This window comes from Solea solea, chromosome 8, assembly GCF_958295425.1.
Source record: "Solea solea chromosome 8, fSolSol10.1, whole genome shotgun sequence".
Classification (NCBI taxonomy): domain Eukaryota; kingdom Metazoa; phylum Chordata; class Actinopteri; order Pleuronectiformes; family Soleidae; genus Solea; species Solea solea.
The window spans coordinates 29,595,342-29,617,572 of NC_081141.1; the positions used below are offsets into that span (position 1 = coordinate 29,595,342).

Consider the following 22,231-nt stretch of genomic DNA (forward strand, 5'->3'; position numbering starts at 1 on the left):
TCAAGGCTCAACTTTAGGTCCCACACTTTTTAACACACTTAGTGCGTTTACATTCAGCTGATTAGCAGAGCAGCCAGAAGGGGGCGCCCTCTGTTGAAATTCAGTTTTGTTTTCAGGTTTGTGGTCGATTTTCAAACATTTACAAGAAATCATAAATATTTTCTATGAAGTCATTTTATTTTGTTTCTCACTGAGAGATTTTTACTTTGTTGTCAGTCTTAGTTCCAACTCTCATAAAGACTCTAATTATTTTGGCTCCTCCCCTTAAATTTAAACTCCTCCCCCTCTCTCTGTCTGTGTTGATTGACAGGTGGAGGCGGGACATCAGTGGTACCTGCAGGTGATTTACGTGATCAGTCCAGAATCGCGTTCCAGTCCCAGGATCCAGCGCTCGGTGACGTACGAGCTGCGTCGTCCTAAACGAGACCTGGTGGACAACAGTGGACGTTTGACGCTGGACGAGTCGCTGATCTACGACAACGAGGGCGACCAGGTGAAGAACGGCACCAACATGAAGTCGCTGCGTCTGGAGGCGGAGCCCGCCGCCACCTTCAACGCGCACGTGGGCAGCTCGGTGGGCGGGGGCGTGGCCGCCATCACCATGCTGGTCCTGGTGCTGCTCGCGTCCTGCTTCCTGTTCCGCCGCTGCCGACGCTCGGCCGACGCCAAGAAGAAGGCGGCGACGTACGAGGAATATCCGCTCAACACCAAGATGGAGGTTTGTTTGGACAAATGTGTGGAGAAGAACTTCAGCAGCAAACACTGCACGGTGAGGAACGTCAACGTCTTCAACCGTAACCACGACGACGCTGCGGCCAAAGTCAAACAGGTCAACCTGGAGGTCAGACTCCACAACAACCTCAACGACGGCACCGAGGTCTGAAGACGAGGACGAGATTTTTTAAAAAAGGATTTTCTAAAACTCAAAAAGTTTCTAACAAGACGTTTGTTGACGTATTTTTTTACCATTTAAAAAAAACAGAAGAGTGACGAGCAGACGTCGCACGGCATTTTCATCCTTTCACAACTGAGCTACCTCAGGAATCACCATATTAAACAACCTCACCCACAGATTAAACACAGATTAAACACAAAAACCTTCATCACATCACAGAAGTGACAGAACGTCGCTGAAACAGCAACTCCACAAATGATCTTCATCAAACTGCCAAAACATGCACACGCTGGAACCTTTGCTGAAACATGGTCTTCTGCCTCATGACATCATCATCACCATCATCACAACATCGTCATCTTCATATTTTTGACTCCTCGAATCTCTGCCTCGTTTTTCAGACACAAAATGGCCGACGCTCACTTCACTTCTGTAGCTCAGTCTGCGATCGTTTCTACGAAAAAAAGACTGCGTTAAAATCCCGTCTCTGCTGCTGCCGTCGAAGTCCTCTCTTTTTTTTTCTTGATTCTTTTATTATCATCATTATTTTTATTATTATCTCATATTTTCTTTTATCGTCACTTTTCCGATGAATTTAGCATAAAAAAAGACGTATTTAGCTTTTGTGGTGGTGAAGAATGCGGCATCACTGCTTCTTCACCCAACCAAACGAAACTTTTCCAAGTGCAATTAAACGTCTCGTCTTCGCGCTCCGTCTTTGTCTGCGTTAAAAATGAATGCGTGATTTTCACGCCTTACCGACGTTTGCCGTTTTCAACGTTTCTTTCGCACTGAGCTGCGACAGCTGCAGATTTAACGTTGCATTTTCTACACGTTTTTCAAAACAAATCAAAGTTAGTTTTTTTTCAGTTTGGACGTCGATATTTTTCGTCCCTGCAACTGCGAACTTTTGCCTTAATGTTCACACACACAGGTTTTTTTATCATCATTATTTTACTCTGTTATAACGTATTATTGTTATTATTATAATTATTGTTACACTACTGATGTTGAACTACTGTAGTGTTTTTAAACGTGTGCGTGCGACACTGGTCGTCCCTTTGACTCCGCCCCCTCCATCGTCTTTCTACTGTGTGCCTATCATGAGACATGAGAATGGGGAATTGTGGGAAATATCGTTATATTTTTGGTGCTATCGTTCTGTGATGCTTTGAATATGATGCCTGTATTTTTTTGGTGCCTTTTTTTTTATAATTAAAGATTTAAAAAAATTCAAACTCGTTTTACTTTTTCTTTATTTATGGATTTAGAGTCATAAAATCTGTCGGATTAATAAATGATCATTTAATTATTTATTTTATTTGTATTTAAAAAATATTTTAAATTTTTAAGGTACAGAAAAGCACTTTATTAGGTACAGAAAAGCACTTTATTAGGTACAGAAAAGCACTTTATTAGCTACAGAAAAGCACTTTATTAGGTACAGAAAAGCACTTTATTAGGTACAGAAAAGCACTTTATTAGGTACAGAAAAGCACTTTATTAGCTACAGAAGAGCACTTTATTAGGTACAGAAAAAGCACTTTATTAGCTACAGAAAAGCACTTTATTAGCTACAGAAGAGCACTTTATTAGGTACAGAAAAAGCACTTTATTAGCTACAGCTGTTGGATTAAAGTGAGTTTTTACAGAAAGAGGTTTTTTTTTTACAGATGAAAATCTTCTCTGGGTGAAAGTGCCATGTTGAGGTCAAAGGCCACGAGAGAATGACTCGACTGGTTTAACCGAAACTCACGGTGGCCGAGGAATGAAGATTATTCTTTAGGGCTCAACCTGTCACACACCTGTCTCACACCTGTCTCACACCTGCAGGTTAGTTAAATTAATTTGTTTAAAGAAAAACTAAATGTACTTAATAAGTGTCATTTATGTATGAATGAGTTTCAACAAAGGAAACAAAAACACAAATGAACTCGTTGTTGTGTCAGTGTGACACGACCACACCCTCAAACACTGTTTTATATCTGAATTTGTCTCATTTGTGTTACAAATAAAATGCAAGATAAGATGAGTTCATTAAAGTCACGTTAAGTAAGATAAAAGTTAAGATAAGGTAAAGTAGAGCACTCAATCTTATTAAATGTCATATTTTTATGAAGGTCAGTTTAACGAGCCGTCCCTGAAGGCAACGCCTACCTGTGCACAGGGGGCGTGGCCAGGTGACTTTGGCAGGTGTTTCCAGTTAAACCTGAGAGGGAGAGAGAGACTCACACACACACAGAGAGAGTGAGAGAGAGCCTCACACACAGTGACACACACACACACACACAGAGAAGCAGCAGCAGCAGCAGCAGGAACCTCTTCAAACATCAGGTGATTCTTTTCATCTTCACTTTATTTCCATTGTTTTACTTTGTTTTGTTTTTGTTTGTTTTGACAGGATTTTAAATTTTATTTCATGTGTTTTAAAAGTGAAAAAAAAGAAGTCAAAGATGTCGACAAGGTTTAAAGGGACAGTTCGTGTTTGTGAGGTGTGGCTGTTCAGTGACAACATGGCCGCCAGACACGACACAAGAAAACAATTCTCTACCATGTCCACGTCACATGACCACGTCTTTATCTCACTGTGAGACACCAAAGCCCAGAGAGACGTGGACAATGTAGACTGTCACATCTGTAAATATGGTCTTCAGCAGCAGGGGGCGCTCACAGCTCAGTACCTGTGCGACCACTTTTCAGTTTCTGAGCAGCTGATTCAACACACACACACACACACACACACACACCTGTGATAGAAAGCCGTGTTAAATATTTAGATGAAGATAAACTTTATTTTCAGTCTCTTGTTCATGTTGTCATGACAACAGGTGAAATAAAGTTTGATTTGTTTGTTTCCAGGGAAACGCGTCGTCATCATGTTTTCGTTGTGGGTAAGAAAAGAAAAACCTGTTCTTTTACCGTTTTAAATAAAGTTTTATTTATTTAAAATAAGAATGTAAATGTTTTTCAGGACGATCTGGAGGATCTGCTCGATTCTGACTGTCCTGAAAATCAGGTAGCTTTAAGGGGTTTTCATGTTTTGAGGGGTTTTCGGACTTTAAGACTTTTACATGGTGAAGGGTTTAAGGGTTTTAACTGTTTAAGGAGTTTACTGTTTAAGGGTTTTAACTGTTTAAGGAGTTTACTGTTTAAGGGTTTTAACCGTTTAAGGAGTTTACTGTTTAAGGGTTTTACTCTTGTATTTAAGGGTTTTCTTGTAAACGTTTGTTTGTTAAAGGCAGGAACGGTCATTCATCACGGAGAATTTGATCCGAAACAAGACGCTCAGACTCTGAGAGAAGCCATGGACGGGATCGGTACGCACACGCACACGCACACGCACACACGCACACACACGCACAACACACACACTGTTGTTTGTTGACCTGTTTTTGTTTATTCTTCAGGAACTAAAGAAGATATTCTGATCGACATTTTGACTCACAGAGACAACGCTGAGCGTCAGCTGATCCGCAAAGCTTATCAGGACGCCACAGGCAACGTGAGGACTCTGTCTGTGTCTGTCTCTGTGTCTCTGTGTCTGTCTCTGTCTGTTTCTGTGTCTGTCTCTGTGTCTTTCTCTGTGTCTGTCTCTGTCTGTCTCTCTGTCTGTCTCTGTTTCTGTGTCTGTCTCTCTGTCTGTCTCTGTTTCTGTCTGTCTCTCTGTCTGTCTCTGTGTCTGTCTCTGTCTGTCTCTGTGTCTGTCTCTGTGTCTTTCTCTGTGTCTTTCTCTGTGTCTGTCTCTGTCTGTCTCTCTGTCTGTCTCTCTGTCTCTGTGTCTGTCTCTGAATGTTTCAGATCTTCAGATCGAAAACGAAATGTTTTCACTTAGTAAAGGTTAATAAAAAAAACCTTTACTAGGTGAAAACATTTAGTTAAGTGAAGTTTGTGTCCTCGTGTCCTCTCAGGATCTGGTGGACGACCTTGAGGGTGAGACCCGCGGTGACTTTGAGGACCTGGTGGTGGCGCTGGTGAGAACTCCAGCAGAGTTCGACTGTCATGAAGTGATGGACGCCATCAAGGTCACCTTTTCACTTTACACTTAACTAAGGGAAAGAGTTTAAGGGTTTTTGACTTTTTTACACTTAAGGGGGTTTACAGTTTTAAGGGTTTCCATAGTTTTTAAGGGTTTTTACTGTTTTTAAGGGTGTTGTTTACTTTTCTAAGAGTTTTTAACATTTGACTTCCTGTTGTCTTCTTGTCTTCTTGTCTTCTTCACAGGGAGCCGGGACCAAAGACAGCGTCCTCATCGAGATCTTTGCGTCCAGAACCAACCAAGAGATCAAAGCTCTGAACGACGTCCACCTCAAAGGTCTAACGTCAACGTCTCGTCTCTGACGTCTCTGTCCTCGTCCATGAGTTTGTCTTAAATGTTGGACGTCGTCTTGTCTCTGCAGAGAAAGAATATTTGCTGATTCGAGACCTGAGGGACGAACTGAACGGAGACATTCGTAAAGCGATGCTGCTCCTGGTGGAGGTTTGTGGTCATTACATCAGAATCTTTCAACGTTCTTGTTTTAATCAGATTAAAAAAAGCAGATTAAACTCATGTTCTAATCTGGGATTTACATTTTCCCTTAAAGAATACAAAGTGTTTTTGTTTCAGGGAGAAAGAGACGAGAGCGCGGACGTGAACAAACAAGAGGCGGTCCAAGACGCTGAGGTCACTTCCTGTTCTTATTAAAGAACTTTAAACAAATACAATCGTTACATTATTTTAATGATGATATAATCTCTGTGTGTGTGTGTGTGTGTGTGCGTCACAGGCGATGTACCAGGCCGGAGAGAAGAAGTGGGGAACAGATGAATCCACGTTCATCGAGATTCTCTGCAAGAAAAGTTTCCCTCAAATCAGACAAAGTTTGTTTTCAGTCCTTTTATTGATCAGTGATCAGTTTGTTGATCGGTGATTGGAAAGATTTTGATAAAGTCCTTGTTTTTCAGCTCTTGTCGAGTATAAGAAGATCAGCGGGAAAAGTCTGCAGAAAAGCATCGAGTCAGAAATGACCGGAGAACTGGAGGAGCTGATGGTCGCCATCGGTAATTCATCAATTCTTCACTTAGTTGTGATTGTTAGTTTAACTTGTTGATCAGTGTTTGTCAAACATGGAAATCATGACGATCTGTTCGTTCAGTTTAAAATATTTATTTATTTATTTATATGTTTATGTCATGTGTCATCATCACTCATCATCACTCATCATCACTCCTCATCATCTTAGTGTCGTTCACACAATACACATAACCCAAAGGGAAAGCTTATCTAGTCCCGCCCCCATTACCCACAGAATACATATATTCATCATACAATACATAATTATTCTTTTCTTATGACATTTTGACACAAACATGTTTCAGCATCAGTTAGCACTCAGAGATGCAGTCAGTCAGACTCCGTGTGTCCACGTGTCCACGTGTCCACGTGTCCATGATATGAGTGACATGTTCGACGTCCCAAAAGTCACAAAATGATCCAATCAATGGAGTTCAATTCATCAGGTTAACTATTAACTTGGATGGTGTGAGAGTCTGTTTATGTTTTTCTTTTCTTTTCTTACTTGAACAATGGCGCCTTGTCTGAATATATATATATATATATATATATATATATATATATATATATATATATATATATATATATATATACCGATATATTCCCCTTTTAAGAAGCTGAAAAATCATTTTTAATTCATTTAATTATTAAAAAAAGATGAATTATTGTCTGTGGACAAAGTTTTCTCTTAATATTTCTTATAAAAGTGTTTGTTTAAATGTCGTCTGCAGTCAAGTGTGTGAAGAGCAGACACGCCTACTTTGCAGAGCGACTCCACGACAGCATGGAGGTAAATAATCACACGTTACTTTGTTTTTCATCTTTTTAAACACCTGACCATGTGACCCGTTGGTTGGTTGGTTGGTGGTTGTTTGGTTGTTGTTGTTGTTGGTTGTTTGTTTGTCGTCATTCTTGTTTGTATGTTGTTTGTTGTCGTTGTTGTTTGTTTGTTATTGTTGTTTGTTTGGTTGTTGTTGTTTGTTTGTTTGTTGTCGTCATTTGTTGGTTTGTTGCTGTTGGTCGTTTGTTGTCATTGTTGTTTGTTGTCATTGTTGGTTGTTTGTTTGTTTGTTTGTTTGTTTGCTGGCTGTCATTGTTATCTGGTTGTTGTTTGTTGTCATTGTTGTTTGTTGTCGTTGTTGCTGTTTGTTTGTTGCTGTTGGTTGTTGTTGTTTGTTTGTTGCTGTTGGTTGTTGTTGTTGTCATTATTGGTTGTTTGTTGTCGTTGTTGGTTGTTTGTTGCTTTTGTTTGTTGTTAGTTGTTGTTGTCATTGTTTGTCGTTTGTTTTTGTTGTCATTATTGGTTGTTGTTGTTTGTTGCCGGTTGTTGTTGTTGTTTGTCGTTGTCATTATTGGTTGTTTGTTTGTTGTCATTGTTGTTGTCATTGTTGTTTGTCGTTGTCATTATTGGTTGTTTGTTGTTTGTTTGTTTGTTGTCATTGTTGTTGTCATTGTTGTTTGGTTGTTGTTGTTGTTGTTGTTGTTTGTTGTCATTGTTATTTATTGTCGTTGTGTGTTTGTTTGTTGTCGTTGTTTGTTGTCATTGTTGTTTGTTGTCATTGTTATTTATTGTCGTTGTTTGTTTGTTGTCGTTGTTTGTTGTCATTGTTGTTTGTTGTTGTTGTTGACAGGGCAGTGGAACCTGTGAGGCGACCGTCTGTCGCATCATGGTCAGTCGCTCTGAGATCGACCTGAAAAACATCAAAGCCGAGTATAAGAAACTCTACGAGCACTCGCTGCTGTCTGACATTGAGGTGAGGCCACGCCCACTCTGCACCTGTGTTTGATTAAAGCTGCAGTAGGCGAGACACACACACACACACACACACACACGAATCCTGACTTTCTCCTGTCGTCATTGTGGTTTTCAGAAAGATTTGTCCGGACACGTCGGTGACTGTTTGAAGGCGATCTGTGGACCGGACGACGACTGACCTTTGACCCTTCATCAGCAGTCTGGGGGCGGAGCCTGCGTCTTCACAGGGAAATAAATAATAATGATTTTAAACATGAAAACAGAGCTTGAACTTTATATCATGAACATTATTAAACGACTAAAACATTTACATGAAGACAAAGCTTTTATTTTGTGGATTAAAGTGTCCGTAAACGTATACTTCCTGTTTTGTGCGTTCCACTTCCTGTGGGGAGGTCATCTTTTACAGACATGTTCAGGATGGGTCTGAGGTTTCATAACAATCCCTGTTAGAGCAGCATCAAAAAGTGTAAGTATAATTCTGTCTGCCGTTACCAGGGGGCGCTGTTTTTAAAATTGAATATTTTCACATAGCGGCTTCAGGGTCGGACGATCAGCAATCCTAGCAGGTTTAGTTCAGATTGGACCAGGATTGTCTAAATTGTAACAGTTTGGTTGGGATTAGACCTTCCATTGCAAAGTTAGAAGAGTTTTGTTGTCTGTAGTGAAGAATTTGAATTTGCGGCGACTTTGGCGCCCCCTATCTCGTACGCCGTGCGACATTTTAAAAAACTTTCAGCAGCTTAAGCTCGTCAACTTGTCCACAGTGACCTCACCAAGTTTGAAAGGGGTTGTTAGTTCAAATACCAAATGTCATATTGTCTGCCGTCACCAGGGGTCGCCGGACTATCATCAATCCTAGCAAGTTTGGTTCAGATCAGACCAGGATTCGCAAAGTTGTGAAAGTTAGTCTCCGTTTATTTCTGACACAAGGCAAGTGAAACACAGGGAAACAAACATGTACAGCGTGTCATATTTAGCACGATAATCTCCATATTTAGCACAATAATCTCCATATTTAGCACGATAATCTCCATATTTAGCACAATAATCTCCATATTTAGCACGATAATCTCCATATTTAGCCCGATAATCTCCATATTTAGCACGATAGTCTCCATATTTACCATATTTAGCACGATAATCTCCATATTTAGCACAATAATCTCCATATTTAGCACGATAATCTCCATATGCTCAACAATACAGAAATCACACAGAAACACACATCACGTACCTCTCCCACAACATGCAGCAGCAGCAGCAGCAGCAGCAGAAGGGGAGGGGAGAGGTGAGGGCAGACACACCCTTAAATACTGGGTGGACACCTCAGAAGTGAACGTGGGGGACAGGAAATCATGAAGGTTCCACATGACAACGTAAAATATAAAAATAAAAACTTAAAACATATGTTTTGTGTAATTATAAAATGAAAAGGCAAATAAAATAAATATCAGGTATTTAATAAATTGCAGTACCTTAAAAAATATACTGTAGTAACTGACCCTGTTACATATATATATATATATATAGGTGGTTGTATGTATATCTGTGTATATATATAATTATATATATATATACATATATATATACACACATATATATATATATATATATATATATATATATATATATAAAATTATTACTTATTTTATTATTTTTACTTTGAAGTAATAGTTGAGTTCGATCAACATTTCTATCCACCCTCCATACCAGATGGTGGCGCTAATGTCGTTTGCTAACCGCCATAACCGTCTTCACGCAGGTGTTTTTCAGTCAGCTGATGAGCGCTGATTGCTTCCTCCTCCTCCTCCTCCTCCTCCTCCTCTTATTTAATCTTCCTCCTCCGCACATTTCCGTGATGTCACTTTGAAGAGAAGCTGCACGAGCCGTGGAACGAAAAAAAAAAGTGTGGCAGAACTCCTGAAAGTGTTCCGGGAGGAGGGAACATGTGGCGGTGACGCGCCATCCGCCGTAAAACCTCAGAAAACCACGAGGGAAGTTTAAAAATAGCTCCCGCGGTGTGACGTCAGACGCCGAGAAGGTGTCCGCGTGTTGGACCTGGTCCACAATGGTGAGTCACTTTGGTCCAGTTCTCTTAATGACGTGCTCACCTTAGTTATTTGCTCTATTTCAGCTTTTGCTTGAGCTGTGCTTCATTTTAAGCTTAGTTTATATAATATAACATAATAATAATAATAATAATAATAATAATACTAATAATGTTTGGCTTAATCTGAATGATCAACTCATTTGTATTTTGGTGAACCTGTGATGTCTTTTCATGTTTGGTCCATGAAATGTTAAATGTGGTTCACCGTTTCTAAATTCAGTTTTTATTCTTCAATTATTCGCTTTCAGCGAGAGCAAAGAAATGAGGAAATATTCACATTTAACAAAATAAAAAACAGACTTCATTAGAGTTTCAGATTTAATTAACACTCCATTATCAAAACAGACTAAAATCAAGTTACAATGGCTGCTGTGCTATGTTACCTCACTGTTCCACTCCATATGAGTTTATGGATGATGGATGGATGATGATGGATGGAGGATGGATGGATTGATTGATGGATGATGATGGATGAATGATGATGGATGGAGGATGGATGGATGATGATGGATGGATGTATTGATGGATGATGATGGATGTATTGATGGATGATGGATGATGATGATGATGGATGATGATGATGGATGGATGAGGATGGATGGATGTATTGATGGATGATGATAGATGGATGATGATGGATGAGGATGGATGGATGGATGATGATGGATGGATGATGATGGATGGATGGATAGCTTTATTAATCCCTTGTCATCGTAGCAGAGATACAAATGAATCTAAAATACAACACAATCACGATCCAAAAACAAAAAAGAAGAAATTAAAAATGAAATGAAATTAGAAACAGTGCAGTACACAGTGAGCCCTACTATACGAGTACTATACACTATTCCTGCTCACGGAGACTCAGTCACACCCGCCCACATTAGATTGTAGGTGGAGAATGTTATGATATACTTTAAATCCATTGAAGTCTTAAACTCTACGCACTGCCATCAGCCTTTGTAGTCGATATTCAGTGTTAATGCTGACTTGTCTCACTCTGCCAAGTTTAGTTCCCTCTAAAGGAGTTGAACCTTTTTGTGTTCATGGTCTTGTTGCGTGTCATGTTGGGAGGCCTCCCAGCAGGGGATTTTTATCTTCCCCTGCAAAACTATGCGTTACTCGTCTTAGGGATGCAGGGCTATCATCTGCATCGTTTCTTTCATGAGATTGAGATTGTAGGTTTCAGGATTAGAGCGCGTTTCTTTGCTTTAGGAGGACACAAACCTGGCAGAGAGACAACTCGGATTATTTAAGTGAAAGTGTTCGAACTTTTTATCTTTTCATACGACGACTTGAAATAAAACCTTTATTGTGTGGGCTGAATTCAGACGGTAATCAGACAGAATTTGGCTTCATGTTAAAGACTATTGTGCAAGTACCCTCTTGTAGCAGGAGTGAGCAGCTGCAGCTTTTTAATTTATTTTGATTTGTTTCTTGGATTGACTTGGTGTCTGGAGCTTTGTGGTTAACAGTGATCATGTAAGTGATCTTTTGCCTGTTATTTGTGAAGCTGGCAGCTTGTTGTGATGATAATGATAGGACTTTATGGTTTTCCCAAAGTGGGATTTTTGATAGAGCATAGGGTTAACACCGCACCATGTGTCTGTAGTCCGTTAATACCCATGACTTTCTTTCAAATTTCCCAATTTAGGCAGCTTGTAGAGTCTTTAGGAGGATGCTTAATCCCAATGTCTTGGTTGGTTGCATGAGAAACTTCTATCTCTTAGATGTGTTGGCGAAGTTCCTCCTCTGATTTTTGTAGACTTGTCCTAAAGTTTCTCTCCGCTTTAACTCTTGTTGAGCGATGCATTAAATGATTCCTCCAACTTGTCTCCATATCAATTGTTTTCTCCCTGCAGACTTCCACCACCCACTGCTGCTGTTGCCTCTGCTAAAGGTAGCCGTATCCTGATTCACTGCGTCTTCATGTGTTGGGTAAGAAGTGTCATTGGACTACTAACAATGTAAACACCTTTAAATGCTTGATCTAATTTACCCAAATGGTTCATCAGTTTAGGACAAAAAGTCATTGACTTTGACATTGTTGGGGTCAGTAATCTGACCTCTAAATGTTTGGGAAACATGCAAAAGATCGCAAGCTCTCTGCATGACCCAACAGCATCCATGTTTGAGTTATTTAATTGCTCAATTTTTAAATCAGTCAAGATTTTATGAGCTGGGTCTTCTTCACACAACAGAGAACAAGGTAAATTGAGTCGACTGGTAACATGGTAAGGCATTTCGTCCTTCCCCTTCTTCTCTGTGTGAGGAAATCTGGCCACGGATCCTGACTGAGTGGCATACCATGACTGTGCAGTTTCCAAAATCAGACAAGGATCCATCTGATTTTGTTACTCTGCCTGTCGTGATATGCGTTTATCTTCCTCTGAAACAAAGGATTGGAATGGACAGGTTTGTAGTGTAGATCACATCACATGTAGATGTTGAAGCATTTGTTTAAATTGGAGTCAAGCATTTTCAGGCGTCTGCTTTGTCAATACTCTGGTGCCACGTCTTGCTAAACACACGAGAAGCTCTGAATTGTGAAACTGCTGCCTCTTGCAGATGTTACAACAGCAATGGTTGTTGAAAGGCTGCAGGGAGAGAAAAGGAGATCTGAGGACAGGAAAGTGGAATTGATTTCATGCTTGGCAAAATGAGGGTTTCAGCAGAGGACCTTTTTGTGGCGAGGCTACAGAATCAGAAGGAACGTTTGTCTGGGCAACTGTGAGATTTACAGTTTTTCATGCAGCCAACCAAGACATTGGGGTTAGCATCATCCCAAAAGGCTGTTTGCAACTGTCAGTGTAGGACAGGAAAGGCAGGTATAGGTTAGGGAGGGCATCCATCGTGAGCTCTGACTGGATGTGAGGACCTGTCACACTTGACCAGGTGAGGTACCTGAAGATTTGTCATTTGTTTACTTCTTTTTTGTTTTCTTGTGACTTCTCAAATTCTTCCTTGTTTTGAAGAGATGAACACTGCAGCACATTCCTGGATCAGAGGACTCCATGTTGGACACCACGACCTGGTGATGACCTAGCCCAAGATGAACCGACCCTTCTACGACGAGGACTTTGCCCGAGATGAACCGACCCTTCTACGACGAGGACTTTGCCCGAGATGAACCGACCCTTCTACGACGATGACTTTGCCCGAGATGAACCGACCCTTCTACGACGAGGACTTTGCCCGAGATGAACCGACCCTTCTACGACGAGGACTTTGCCCGAGATGAACCGACCCTTCTACGACGAGGACTTTGCCCGAGATGAACCGACCCTTCTACGACGAGGACTTTGCCCGAGATGAACCGACCCTTCTACGACGAGGACTTTGCCCGAGATGAACCGACCCTTCTACGACGAGGACTTCGCCCGAGATGAACCGACCTTTTCCACCTCTTTTTCACGGGATGTCGTCAGGTACGTTCTTTCAGATGGTACTCAATGTTTAATCCATATTTACTTAATACTAAAGTGTGCTGACTCTTATTTATTTAATTTTTTTTGTTAGATGTTGGACCTTGCCAAACTGTACACATGGCTCAATGGCTGCTACGTCACTCTGCCCGACAGGACATGGTCACTGAGATTTTTTCAGTTTTTTGTGAAATGGACTTTAACCCCTCCTGTCCCCACTGACCCACAACCACACATGACAAAACACTGTACATGTGATGCATCACCACACTAAAATATGCATGACCAAACAGCATTGATGTTTTAATTTTTTAAATCAGTCAAGATGTTATGAGCTGGGTCTTCTTCACACAACAGAGAACAAGGTAAATTGAGTCGAGTCGTAACATGGTAAGGCATTTCGTCCTTCCCCTTCTTCTCTGTGTGTGAGGAAATCTGGCCACAGATCCTGACTGAGTGGCAAACCATGACTGTGCAGTTTCCAAAATCAGACAAGGATCCATCTGATTTTGTGACTCGGCCTGTCATGATATGCATGTAATGTTAGACATTGAAAACTTGTATTTATTGCCTTCTTTATATCAAGTAAAACTTTTGTTCTTAACTTTATAGTTGACTTGTATTTTTTCAGTGATTCTGTGATGAGTGTTATTTTGACAAGTTAGTGCTTTGAACTTAAAGATGTTGAATTCTTTAAAAACAAATTGCACTGATCTGTTGGTGTAGACTTGGCACCTTTTGACACTGCTCCAAGTGTTCGGTTGATCTTAACCAGGAAACTCAAAACCCTATATGGATTTGTACAAGGTTTTAAAGGGAATATAATAAATTGGACTCTAAAGCAGGGAATGCTACAGTGGATGGTGAAGCTGCTACTTGCCCCAATCTCACAACTTCCTTACTTGTAGCCACTAACACTAAATATGGCTAATGCATTACTTTAACTCTTTTAACTACAGATGTATTTTTACTATTTTATTTCATCTGGCTTTTCATTTTATCTTTAAGTTCTGTCTTTACCATTTTATGCTTAAAGGTTTTATTTTTCTACTCTGGAAAGCACTTTGTAGAGTTGTTTTGAAAAGTGCTATTCGAATAGTTCTTTGAACAGTGTTGCAGTACCATGAACACCAGCAGCAATATGAGCAGCCACACATGCAATGCTTATATTTCTGACTCTCAGCCTCAGGGAGGTGATGTGATGAACCACAGCCAGATAACGTTCCACACATTAGTGCAGGAAAATATTCAACACTTAAACACCAAAGTGTGAGGCACAGCTGGACAAGATGTTTCCCACAAGTAAAGATCAGAACTAGAACTACGAAGGAGTATTAAGACCCGCCAAAAAAAAAAAATTTAATAAAAGTAAAATAAATGAATTTAGAAAATATCAGAGTACTATAGTCGATGGCCATGGCTGCCTCTACAGACACATCGATTAAGCGGTACTTCAGAAGGAAATTCTCTCTCTTTTGGCTCATAAACACAGTGTGGTGATAAGTATTAGGACGCTGAAGAGACTTGGTTTGTTCAGGAGGATAAACCATACAAACTTGGAGGAGGTGGCCGCATTCATATAAAATGAAATAGCTGTAACGATAAGGCAACTGATCAAGGTGCTTGATCCTGTCGGTGTGGAGCTCAGACAGATGTGGCGTCTGAGACGCAGACACTACTGCACCAGAGGCCCTAACGTGCTATGGCATATGGATTCCTATGACAAGCTGAAGCCATATGGCATTGCCATAAATGGCCGGCTGCTGTCATGGAGCCGTCAGTCGCATGTCACTTTGTTGTGGTACATGATCAAGCCTCTGCAGTTTTTTTTTTTTTTCACCTGGCTTTTTTTTTTTCTCTTGTGCCGGCCTTCTTTTTTTTTTTTGCCTGGCTTTTTTTTTTTTTCTTGTGCTGGATTATTATTTTTTTGCCTGGCTTTTTTTTGTGCTGGATTTTTTTTTTTTTTTTTTTTTTTTTTTTGTGCTGGATTATTATTTTCTTTTGGCTGGCCCTAATACTCCTTCGTATGGAAGAACCGAGCGGTAGACAAACAAGTCGGTAGCTTGTTGCAAGCTGCAAACACTGGTGACCCAAGATGGAGAGAGGGGTGAGGAGACGATTCTTTCAGTCTCAGCATCCAGTGCATCATGAATTCGACAGGAAAAAGAGATGACCGACATTTTGGGTGTGTGATGATGCTTTTGTGTAGAAGGGGGCTGTTGTGAAAATCTGAATTATCGCCAACTTTGGCGCCCCCTATCTCATACGCCATACGACATTTTTAAAAACTTAACAACTTTAAATCCTTAACTTGTCCAGTGACCTCACCAAGTTTGAAGGTGTTGTGAAGTGTTTTCGAAAGTGAATATTTTCATATAGACGTCTTCAGGGCCGGACTATCATCAATCCTAGCAAGTTTGGTTCAGATCGGACCAGGATTCACAAAGTTGTGAAAGTTTGTTTTTTTGTCGCAAAAATCCGACTTTGCACCATTGCCTTGGCAACACCGTTATACGATCTGCCATCATATTCAGCAAGCACCATCTACCATGTGTTTTGAGTTTTTTCACCAATTTTGAGTTTGAGCTATGTTCGGGGCCTCAAAACACGATTTATTTGGAAGAAGAAGAAAACTTCTCACAGTTTCGAAAGGGTATTAATAATGTTTGGTAGTTGAGTGAAGTGACCAGCAGGGGGCAGCAGCACACACTTCACTGTCACTACAGTGAGTGAGGATCCAAACAGGAAGTCGGCTGCCCAGACGTGATGGGTTCATGCAGTCATGTGATTGGATTTAGCTCCTCCCCCTCCTCCTCCTCCTCAGCTCTTATATAATCTTCACCATGTGCTCGACCTACAAACACTGACCTGGAAACAGATGTTAGTTCTTCGGTCTCTGTCAGGACAAACCTGCTCATTCTGTCTGTTCAACAACAATAATAATAATAACAATAATAATCTGGATTATTAAATAAAACTGAACACGTCTTTGTTCAGTCATCATCACTGCAGATGATTATTAAAGGGACAGTTCAGTCAGTGACCGACGGACGGTCGCTCAGTCAGTGACCGACGGTCGCTCAGTCACTGCTGCAAAAAGGAAAAACACATTACTAAACTATGACTTTTTTGTCCCTTTTTGGACGACATACTAAAATGTTTGGTCGTCTTTTTCTCACTGTTAGACAGACTTTTAAAGTTTGTAAACCACTCACTCTGCCACACCAGGACGCTGAAGTGAGTGAGAACGTTTATTTACTAAATTGTTTATTAAATGTATATTTGATTGATTTGATTTGTGATTTCTGTCAATTTAAAATATCATAATCTATATTGTAATTTTGATTTATCTTTTCAGAACTAATAAAATACTAAACACTAAAGTAATAATTAATGTAGCTTTTCACAAAATGGTTTGTTTGGTAAATTATAAATTCATTTCATTACCCTTGATATTGTTTTTAATATATTGTTTATTGATATTGTTAAATTAGGCACTAATGGCGTTCCATACAGGCTTCACTTGCACCAATCATAACAATAGAGGTGGGCGGGGCCGCGTCAGGTTAGGTTGTCACTCTCGTCGGGGAAATAACAAACCACCCACTTTTACTTTGTACGGTTCACAGTGAGTGAGTCACGAGAAGTTCAGTGTCCAGGAGACAGACGCTGAGGAGCGGGAGGACACGGACCACCTACCCGGAGGACTCCTCTCAACAACCGGACGTTGCACTCGTATCATGCCCAGGCTCCACTTGTGTTAGCCCGGGTTCCCCCTGTGCTCGCCGGGCTCCCGCTCTCTCAGCCCGGACTCTGCTCGCAGAAGAACCGCTGTGGCTGTTAGCAGTGTTAGCCGCTAACTCCCGAAGGTAACGTGCTAATAAGCGCGAGTGAAGTGAAGAAGTCGCGCTGAGGCTAACGGAGACAAGGCTGCTCTGCGGGGACACCGGGTGGGACATTTCTGTCCTTTCTTTTTAACCACCGGGGCGGGTGTGGATAAACCCGGCGGCGGCTGCGTCGCTGTGCTCCCCGCTGTGTCGCGGTGTTTCCCGCTGCCCGTTAGCAGCGGCTGTTAGCCTGTTAGCCTGACAGAAGCTAAGACACCATCATCACTGAGGTGTTTTCCACACTTTGGTGAGTGAAGTCTTTATCTCACTCACTGTCGTCCTGTTTTTATCTTTATTACTGTTTGTTTATCTGTTTTTAAAGACTCGGACATGAACGGCGTGTAAATCATTCACATGTGGGCAGGAAGAAGATCATTCTGTGTATGCTCATTTACAACAATATACACTTTTGAAACCACGGTGTACTATTTTAAATTAACTGCAAATGATCACAATTTAGTGTTTTAAAGGAAAAAGTTTTACTTCGTTAATATTTGTCTGTTCAATGAAAAAAAGAGTAATATTTATGGTTTGTTTAAGATCATTTATGACCTATTTTTCACAATTGTTTGACATATTATCACAAGACCAAATAACAAAACATTAAATTAATAATCTGTTCATCTGTCAAATATTTTCTGGATTAGTTTAAATAAAATGTCAAAAACATGATTCAGTTTGAATGATTTCTTTGTTTTATGGAGCAAAGAAACCAGAAAATATTCACATTTAAGAAGCTGAAAAATCACACAAACTGGTTTTGATTATTATTAATTTGACAGATTAATAAATTATGAAAATAACTGTTAGTCGCAGACATGTTTTTAATATAAAATCAAGTGTAACCTGGGTGTACGGCAAGTGCAAATAAATGTGCAAACCAGTTGCATGACTCTTCTAACAGTGACATTGAGTCAAAATAATTTTTTGCCATTTCATAAAGTATTGAAGAAAGATGATTAACAGTTTTGTTCTGTAGTGAACTCGTCGTGTGTTTGACTTTAGGAGAATTATCAGAAGTTGATTATTAATTCAACGTATCAATGAATTGATCTCAACCAGGTATCATGATTGTAATTATTATGTTTAATCTCCAGATAAAATGGAGTAGTTTGGTCTGGAAATTGTTTCTCTGTTGTTGTTTTTGTTTTCATGGCCTGTTTTAACCACACTTCCATGTCATGTGATTCCACAGGCGGCGGCAGCAGCAGCAGCAGCAGCAGCAGCAGCAGCAGCAGAGCATGCAGGAGGAGGAAACACCCCAGATAAGGAGATAGGACAGGAGAGGGGGGCGTCGACTTAAACTGGACTGTGTGGTTTTGTCAAACCACCGAACAGGGATTACTTTTGGTCGCAAAGAGAACGTGAACGATGAAGAAATTTTCCAGAATGCCAAAGTCGGAGAGTGGCGGGCTCGGAGCGGCGTCAAGCAGCGGAGTCAGCGGCTTTCTCGGGAGAGTGTTCGCCGTTGGCCGATATCAAGTCACTGTGGAGGAGCTCATTGCAGAAGGTAGGAGACAGACCACCCCGGGGATGTCCTATCATGATTATCCTGACCCAATTTATCGTTATTCACAATATTATCGGGATTTTTGCAACAACAATTATTTTCATAATGGATGATTTATCTGCCATGTGTCCATAAAATGTCATAAAATGTGGATCAGGGTTTCTCAAACCTGGAAGTTTGAAAGAAACCACAAAATATTCACATTTAAGAAGCTGAAAAACAGAGTTAATGGTTAAAAACCTCCTAGTCGCGTGACGTAATTGGTAGGCCAGCTCTCAGATACACAGCTCCCCCTCTGGCACGGTGGTCCATGTTTTCTGGGACACGCCCATCACCGAAGGACCCGCCCCTACCCCGCCCCAATCTTTTTTTTTAATGGCTCAGTGATTTTGGTCTGAAGTCGTCAGTGAAAATGTTTGTGTCTAAACATCTGTTCATATCCTCACTCTGAGGGAAACGGCTCGACCTGCTTTTCCACCTCAGAGACAGAAAACGCACACACACACACACACACACACACACACACACACACACACACACACACTCCCCTGCAGCAGCTGAAACAGGATGTAAACTCATCTTGTGTGTGTGTGTGTGTGTGTTCTGTCATAAACACAGACCTTGTCAGGACCAGTCATCCTCATGGAGACCAAAGCTTGGTCCTAATGAGGCAGAACCAAATTTCTGAGGAACTGGTTAACATTTAGGACTAAGATTTGAGTTCTGGTTAGGGTTAGTCATTAACTGGTTAGGGTTAGTGATAAGACTTAGTTTAGGGTTTGAATAAATAAATGAATGCATGAATGAATGACTAAATGAGTGTGATTAAACATACAGTAAAGTTGAGAAACACTCAGTACATGTTCCTGCAGGTTCTACTGTTTGCTTCTGCTCCTCAATCCTTTGTTTTCTTTCAGGAGGAATCAAACTCTTAACCTCTCTTTATAGTTTTCTCATTTTGAACCTTTTTGATGTCGTATACTAAGTTGGATTGAAACTGACGCAGCTGTGGATGGTTGTTCTGATTGGTGAAACATGATTATAGATACAGTGGTGTCAAATATCAGTCTGGTGGTCAGGAGTAAGCAGAGCAGCGTCTGTCATGGTCGACTTTGTGGCTAATGTTGCGAAAGCATTTGCTGTTTTTTTGGTTGTAAAATGTTGAGCAGAAGGATCTTAGTTTAGTTCACTTTATTCTAGACTAAACAATAAAGACAGTTACAAAACAAAAAGTCACATGCGTTAGAATTCTACAGGACAATTGAAGCAGTGCTTCCACCTGCATGACTGATCACACCTGGAACCAACAACACAATTCACAGTTATTCAGTAGACATAAAAGGTGCTGCCTGTAAACTGCAAAAACATTAAAAAGAAGTCTCTATTTTTGGAGCGTTTGACAATATTGATCCTTTAAAATGTAAATTGTTGAAGTCATGAATTGTTGCTGACAGATTATATCAAAGGTCATTGTGCAGCAAACAAGCAAAATGACTTTTATACTTGACTAATCTGTTGATTATTTTCTCTGTGAAGTAATCCTTTTTTAAAAGAAAATATAAAAAACACTCAAAATTATTAATTCATTAAATTAATTTAGTAATTGATCAGAAATCCATTAATTGATTAATTGTTGCTGCCTTAGAAAATCGTGTGTGTGGAGGCTGATAACTACACGTGTGAGAGAGTTTCATCTTCATTTAAATATCTTTAAGTTAACCGTCACGATATAATCTTCTCTCTCTGCACGAGCTCGCACCGCTGTGGAAATATTTACGTATTTATAGGATTTGATCGACCGGTTGAACATTTCTCATCTTTCCAAACTTTGAAATTTCTCAACACCTGCAGCAACCATGAAGCCACAGATCTGTCATGAAGCTCGGCAACATTAGAAGCCGTCATGTTCACGCAGAGCAGAGAAGAAGGAAAGGCGTAGGCTGTTCTTTCACAAACGCTTCACTGCTCATCACTGCAGAAACAAATACAATCCCATGATTCATAGTGTTGTCCCGGCCAGTGGTGTTTTCATGCTCGTCAGGTGAAACTGATGAGAAGTTACTGGAGAAGACCATTTTCACACTCAAAAATAGTTTAAAAAAAGAAGAATCCTCTCAGTGCTGGACTGTTTAACCCTCTCATGATCATCAGGAGGATTTATTTAGAATTGTCAGAAAATGTTGAGTGAGTGAGTTCTGCTCCTTTCTCCAAGATAACTTTCCATATCTGTCGGTTATTCAACCGTTTAAGAACCACAGTCCTGAGAAGCTGACGCCACAGACGTGTGACGGTGAATCTTGTCTGTGATCGGACGCTCGTTCCTCTGAAGTCCTAACGGAGGTTCTACCGTAACGACAAGTAGACCGATCACCTGACCATAGTTTCAGAATTCTCTAGATATCACAGACGGTGACACAGACTCGACACAGGAGGTGAATTCATGATAACAAAGAGTGTTTAATGTTTTAAGTGTGACTCTGCAACTATTACAACACCGTAAACCTGATCTACACACACACACACACACACACACAGCAGTCATGAGTCAGTGTCATCAGAGAATCATGTGAACCAAACTGTCCAACCTCGTCTTTCTTTAATACTTTATATTAAATACACAACGTCTGCAGCTAACGGTAACTGATGAATCTGTGAAATCAATAATAATGAAAACCAGTTTGTGTGATTGTTCAGCTTCTTAAATATGAATATTTTCTGGTTTCTTTGCTCCAAGGAATCATTTTGGTTGGTGGATAAAAACAAGATGTTTCAATGAAGCAAACAACTAATCCCATAATGGAGAAGATGATCAGTAGATGTACTGATGATGAAAAGCTTGGTGTGTGAAGGTTCTCATTGTCTTCAGAAGACTCTGTAGTTCTCTGGAACCATTAGTTGAGCTGATTTATTCGTTTTCCAGTGGTGTCTCAGCAGCAGCAGCAGCAGCAGCAGCAGCAGCAGCAGTCATTTCCGTCCTGTCGTCTTTAGCCTCTGTGGTTTGTGTCTCTGACTGACGGCGTCTCCAAGAGGAACTCACAAATGATGAGTAGGAACAGGAAGCATCTGTGAGCTTGTTGACGTTTGTCCACAATCTCCTTCTGCACCAGGTTCCTTTGTCAGGACCTGGAAACCAGGGATGTAGAAATAAATGTGGAAATAACTCGAAATGTCCCGAAACCACAAGTTTATTAGTTTGTGCAAAAGCAGCAGAATGACATCATTCTGAATATGACAGTAAAATGTATTTAAACATAAATCCTTTGTCTTCTGCTTTAAACTACTCTTTATTTTAGGTCTATTTTCACAATTGTTTGTTCTTTGCTTTTATGGAGCAAAGAATTCTGAACATATTCACATTTAAGAACAAACTGGTTTTAATGAAAAAGAAAACTCTTAAACTGATTAATCAATGATCAAAATAGTTAGTGGAGAAAATAATTGACTTATGAATCAACTATAATTCGCAGCCTTAATGTTACATTTAAAATAATGTGCAAGTCAAATATTAAATGCACAATGATAATAATAATATTTATTTAGCACAGAGTTAAGTTAACAAAAATATGCAAACTTACATTTAAGAAGTAAAACA

At 40.2% G+C, this 22,231-nt stretch overlaps 3 protein-coding genes and 1 long non-coding RNA gene across 8 annotated transcripts in view; all 4 read left to right on the top strand.

Annotated features, from left to right (window-relative positions):
- The window catches only part of fras1 (Fraser extracellular matrix complex subunit 1), a 76,415-nt gene extending 74,282 nt beyond the window's left edge, over positions 1–2,133 (top strand). For both annotated transcript variants that reach the window (XM_058636866.1, XM_058636867.1), the window contains exon 68: positions 311–2,133. In XM_058636866.1, coding sequence (XP_058492849.1) covers positions 311–883 — 573 coding nt within the window. In that variant the 3' untranslated portion in view covers positions 884–2,133. The remainder of the gene's footprint in view (positions 1–310) is intronic.
- A 988-nt stretch (positions 2,134–3,121) lies between these two features.
- anxa3a (annexin A3a) lies at positions 3,122–8,014 on the top strand. Its single transcript, XM_058636099.1, has 14 exons — positions 3,122–3,229; positions 3,755–3,786; positions 3,867–3,911; positions 4,134–4,212; positions 4,303–4,397; positions 4,804–4,917; positions 5,117–5,207; positions 5,293–5,372; positions 5,502–5,558; positions 5,662–5,755; positions 5,840–5,935; positions 6,680–6,738; positions 7,580–7,702; positions 7,820–8,014. The coding sequence occupies exons 2-14, from the start codon at positions 3,772–3,774 to the stop codon at positions 7,880–7,882; spliced, it is 1,011 nt and encodes a 336-aa protein (XP_058492082.1). The 5' UTR covers positions 3,122–3,229; positions 3,755–3,771; the 3' UTR covers positions 7,883–8,014.
- Positions 8,015–9,592: 1,578 nt separating this feature from the next.
- On the top strand, positions 9,593–13,727 carry LOC131464227 (uncharacterized). 2 transcript variants are annotated; one of them, XR_009241153.1, is made up of 3 exons: positions 9,593–9,778; positions 12,793–13,245; positions 13,337–13,727. It is a non-coding gene; the product is annotated as an uncharacterized LOC131464227 (long non-coding RNA). The 2 variants fall into 2 exon arrangements; XR_009241152.1 differs by lacking the exon at positions 9,593–9,778 and adding an exon at positions 11,397–12,712.
- A 3,108-nt stretch (positions 13,728–16,835) lies between these two features.
- bmp2k (BMP2 inducible kinase) overlaps positions 16,836–22,231 on the top strand; it is a 37,443-nt gene continuing 32,047 nt past the window's right edge. Inside the window, exons 1-2 of one of the 3 annotated variants that reach the window (XM_058637014.1) lie at positions 16,836–17,376; positions 18,325–18,639. In XM_058637014.1, coding sequence (XP_058492997.1) covers positions 18,501–18,639 — 139 coding nt within the window. In that variant the 5' untranslated portion in view covers positions 16,836–17,376; positions 18,325–18,500. Of the gene's footprint in view, positions 17,381–18,324; positions 18,640–22,231 lie in introns of all 3 variants that reach the window. The other 2 variants (XM_058637013.1, XM_058637012.1) reach the window with 2 other exon arrangements.

Bases quoted from the DNA above. Each gene is read 5' to 3' on its own strand.
- anxa3a (XM_058636099.1), top strand. The intron at 4,213-4,302 runs GTACGCACACGC...TTTATTCTTCAG, and splicing joins AGAAGCCATGGACGGGATCG to GAACTAAAGAAGATATTCTG. The intron at 7,703-7,819 runs GTGAGGCCACGC...TGTGGTTTTCAG, and splicing joins CGCTGCTGTCTGACATTGAG to AAAGATTTGTCCGGACACGT.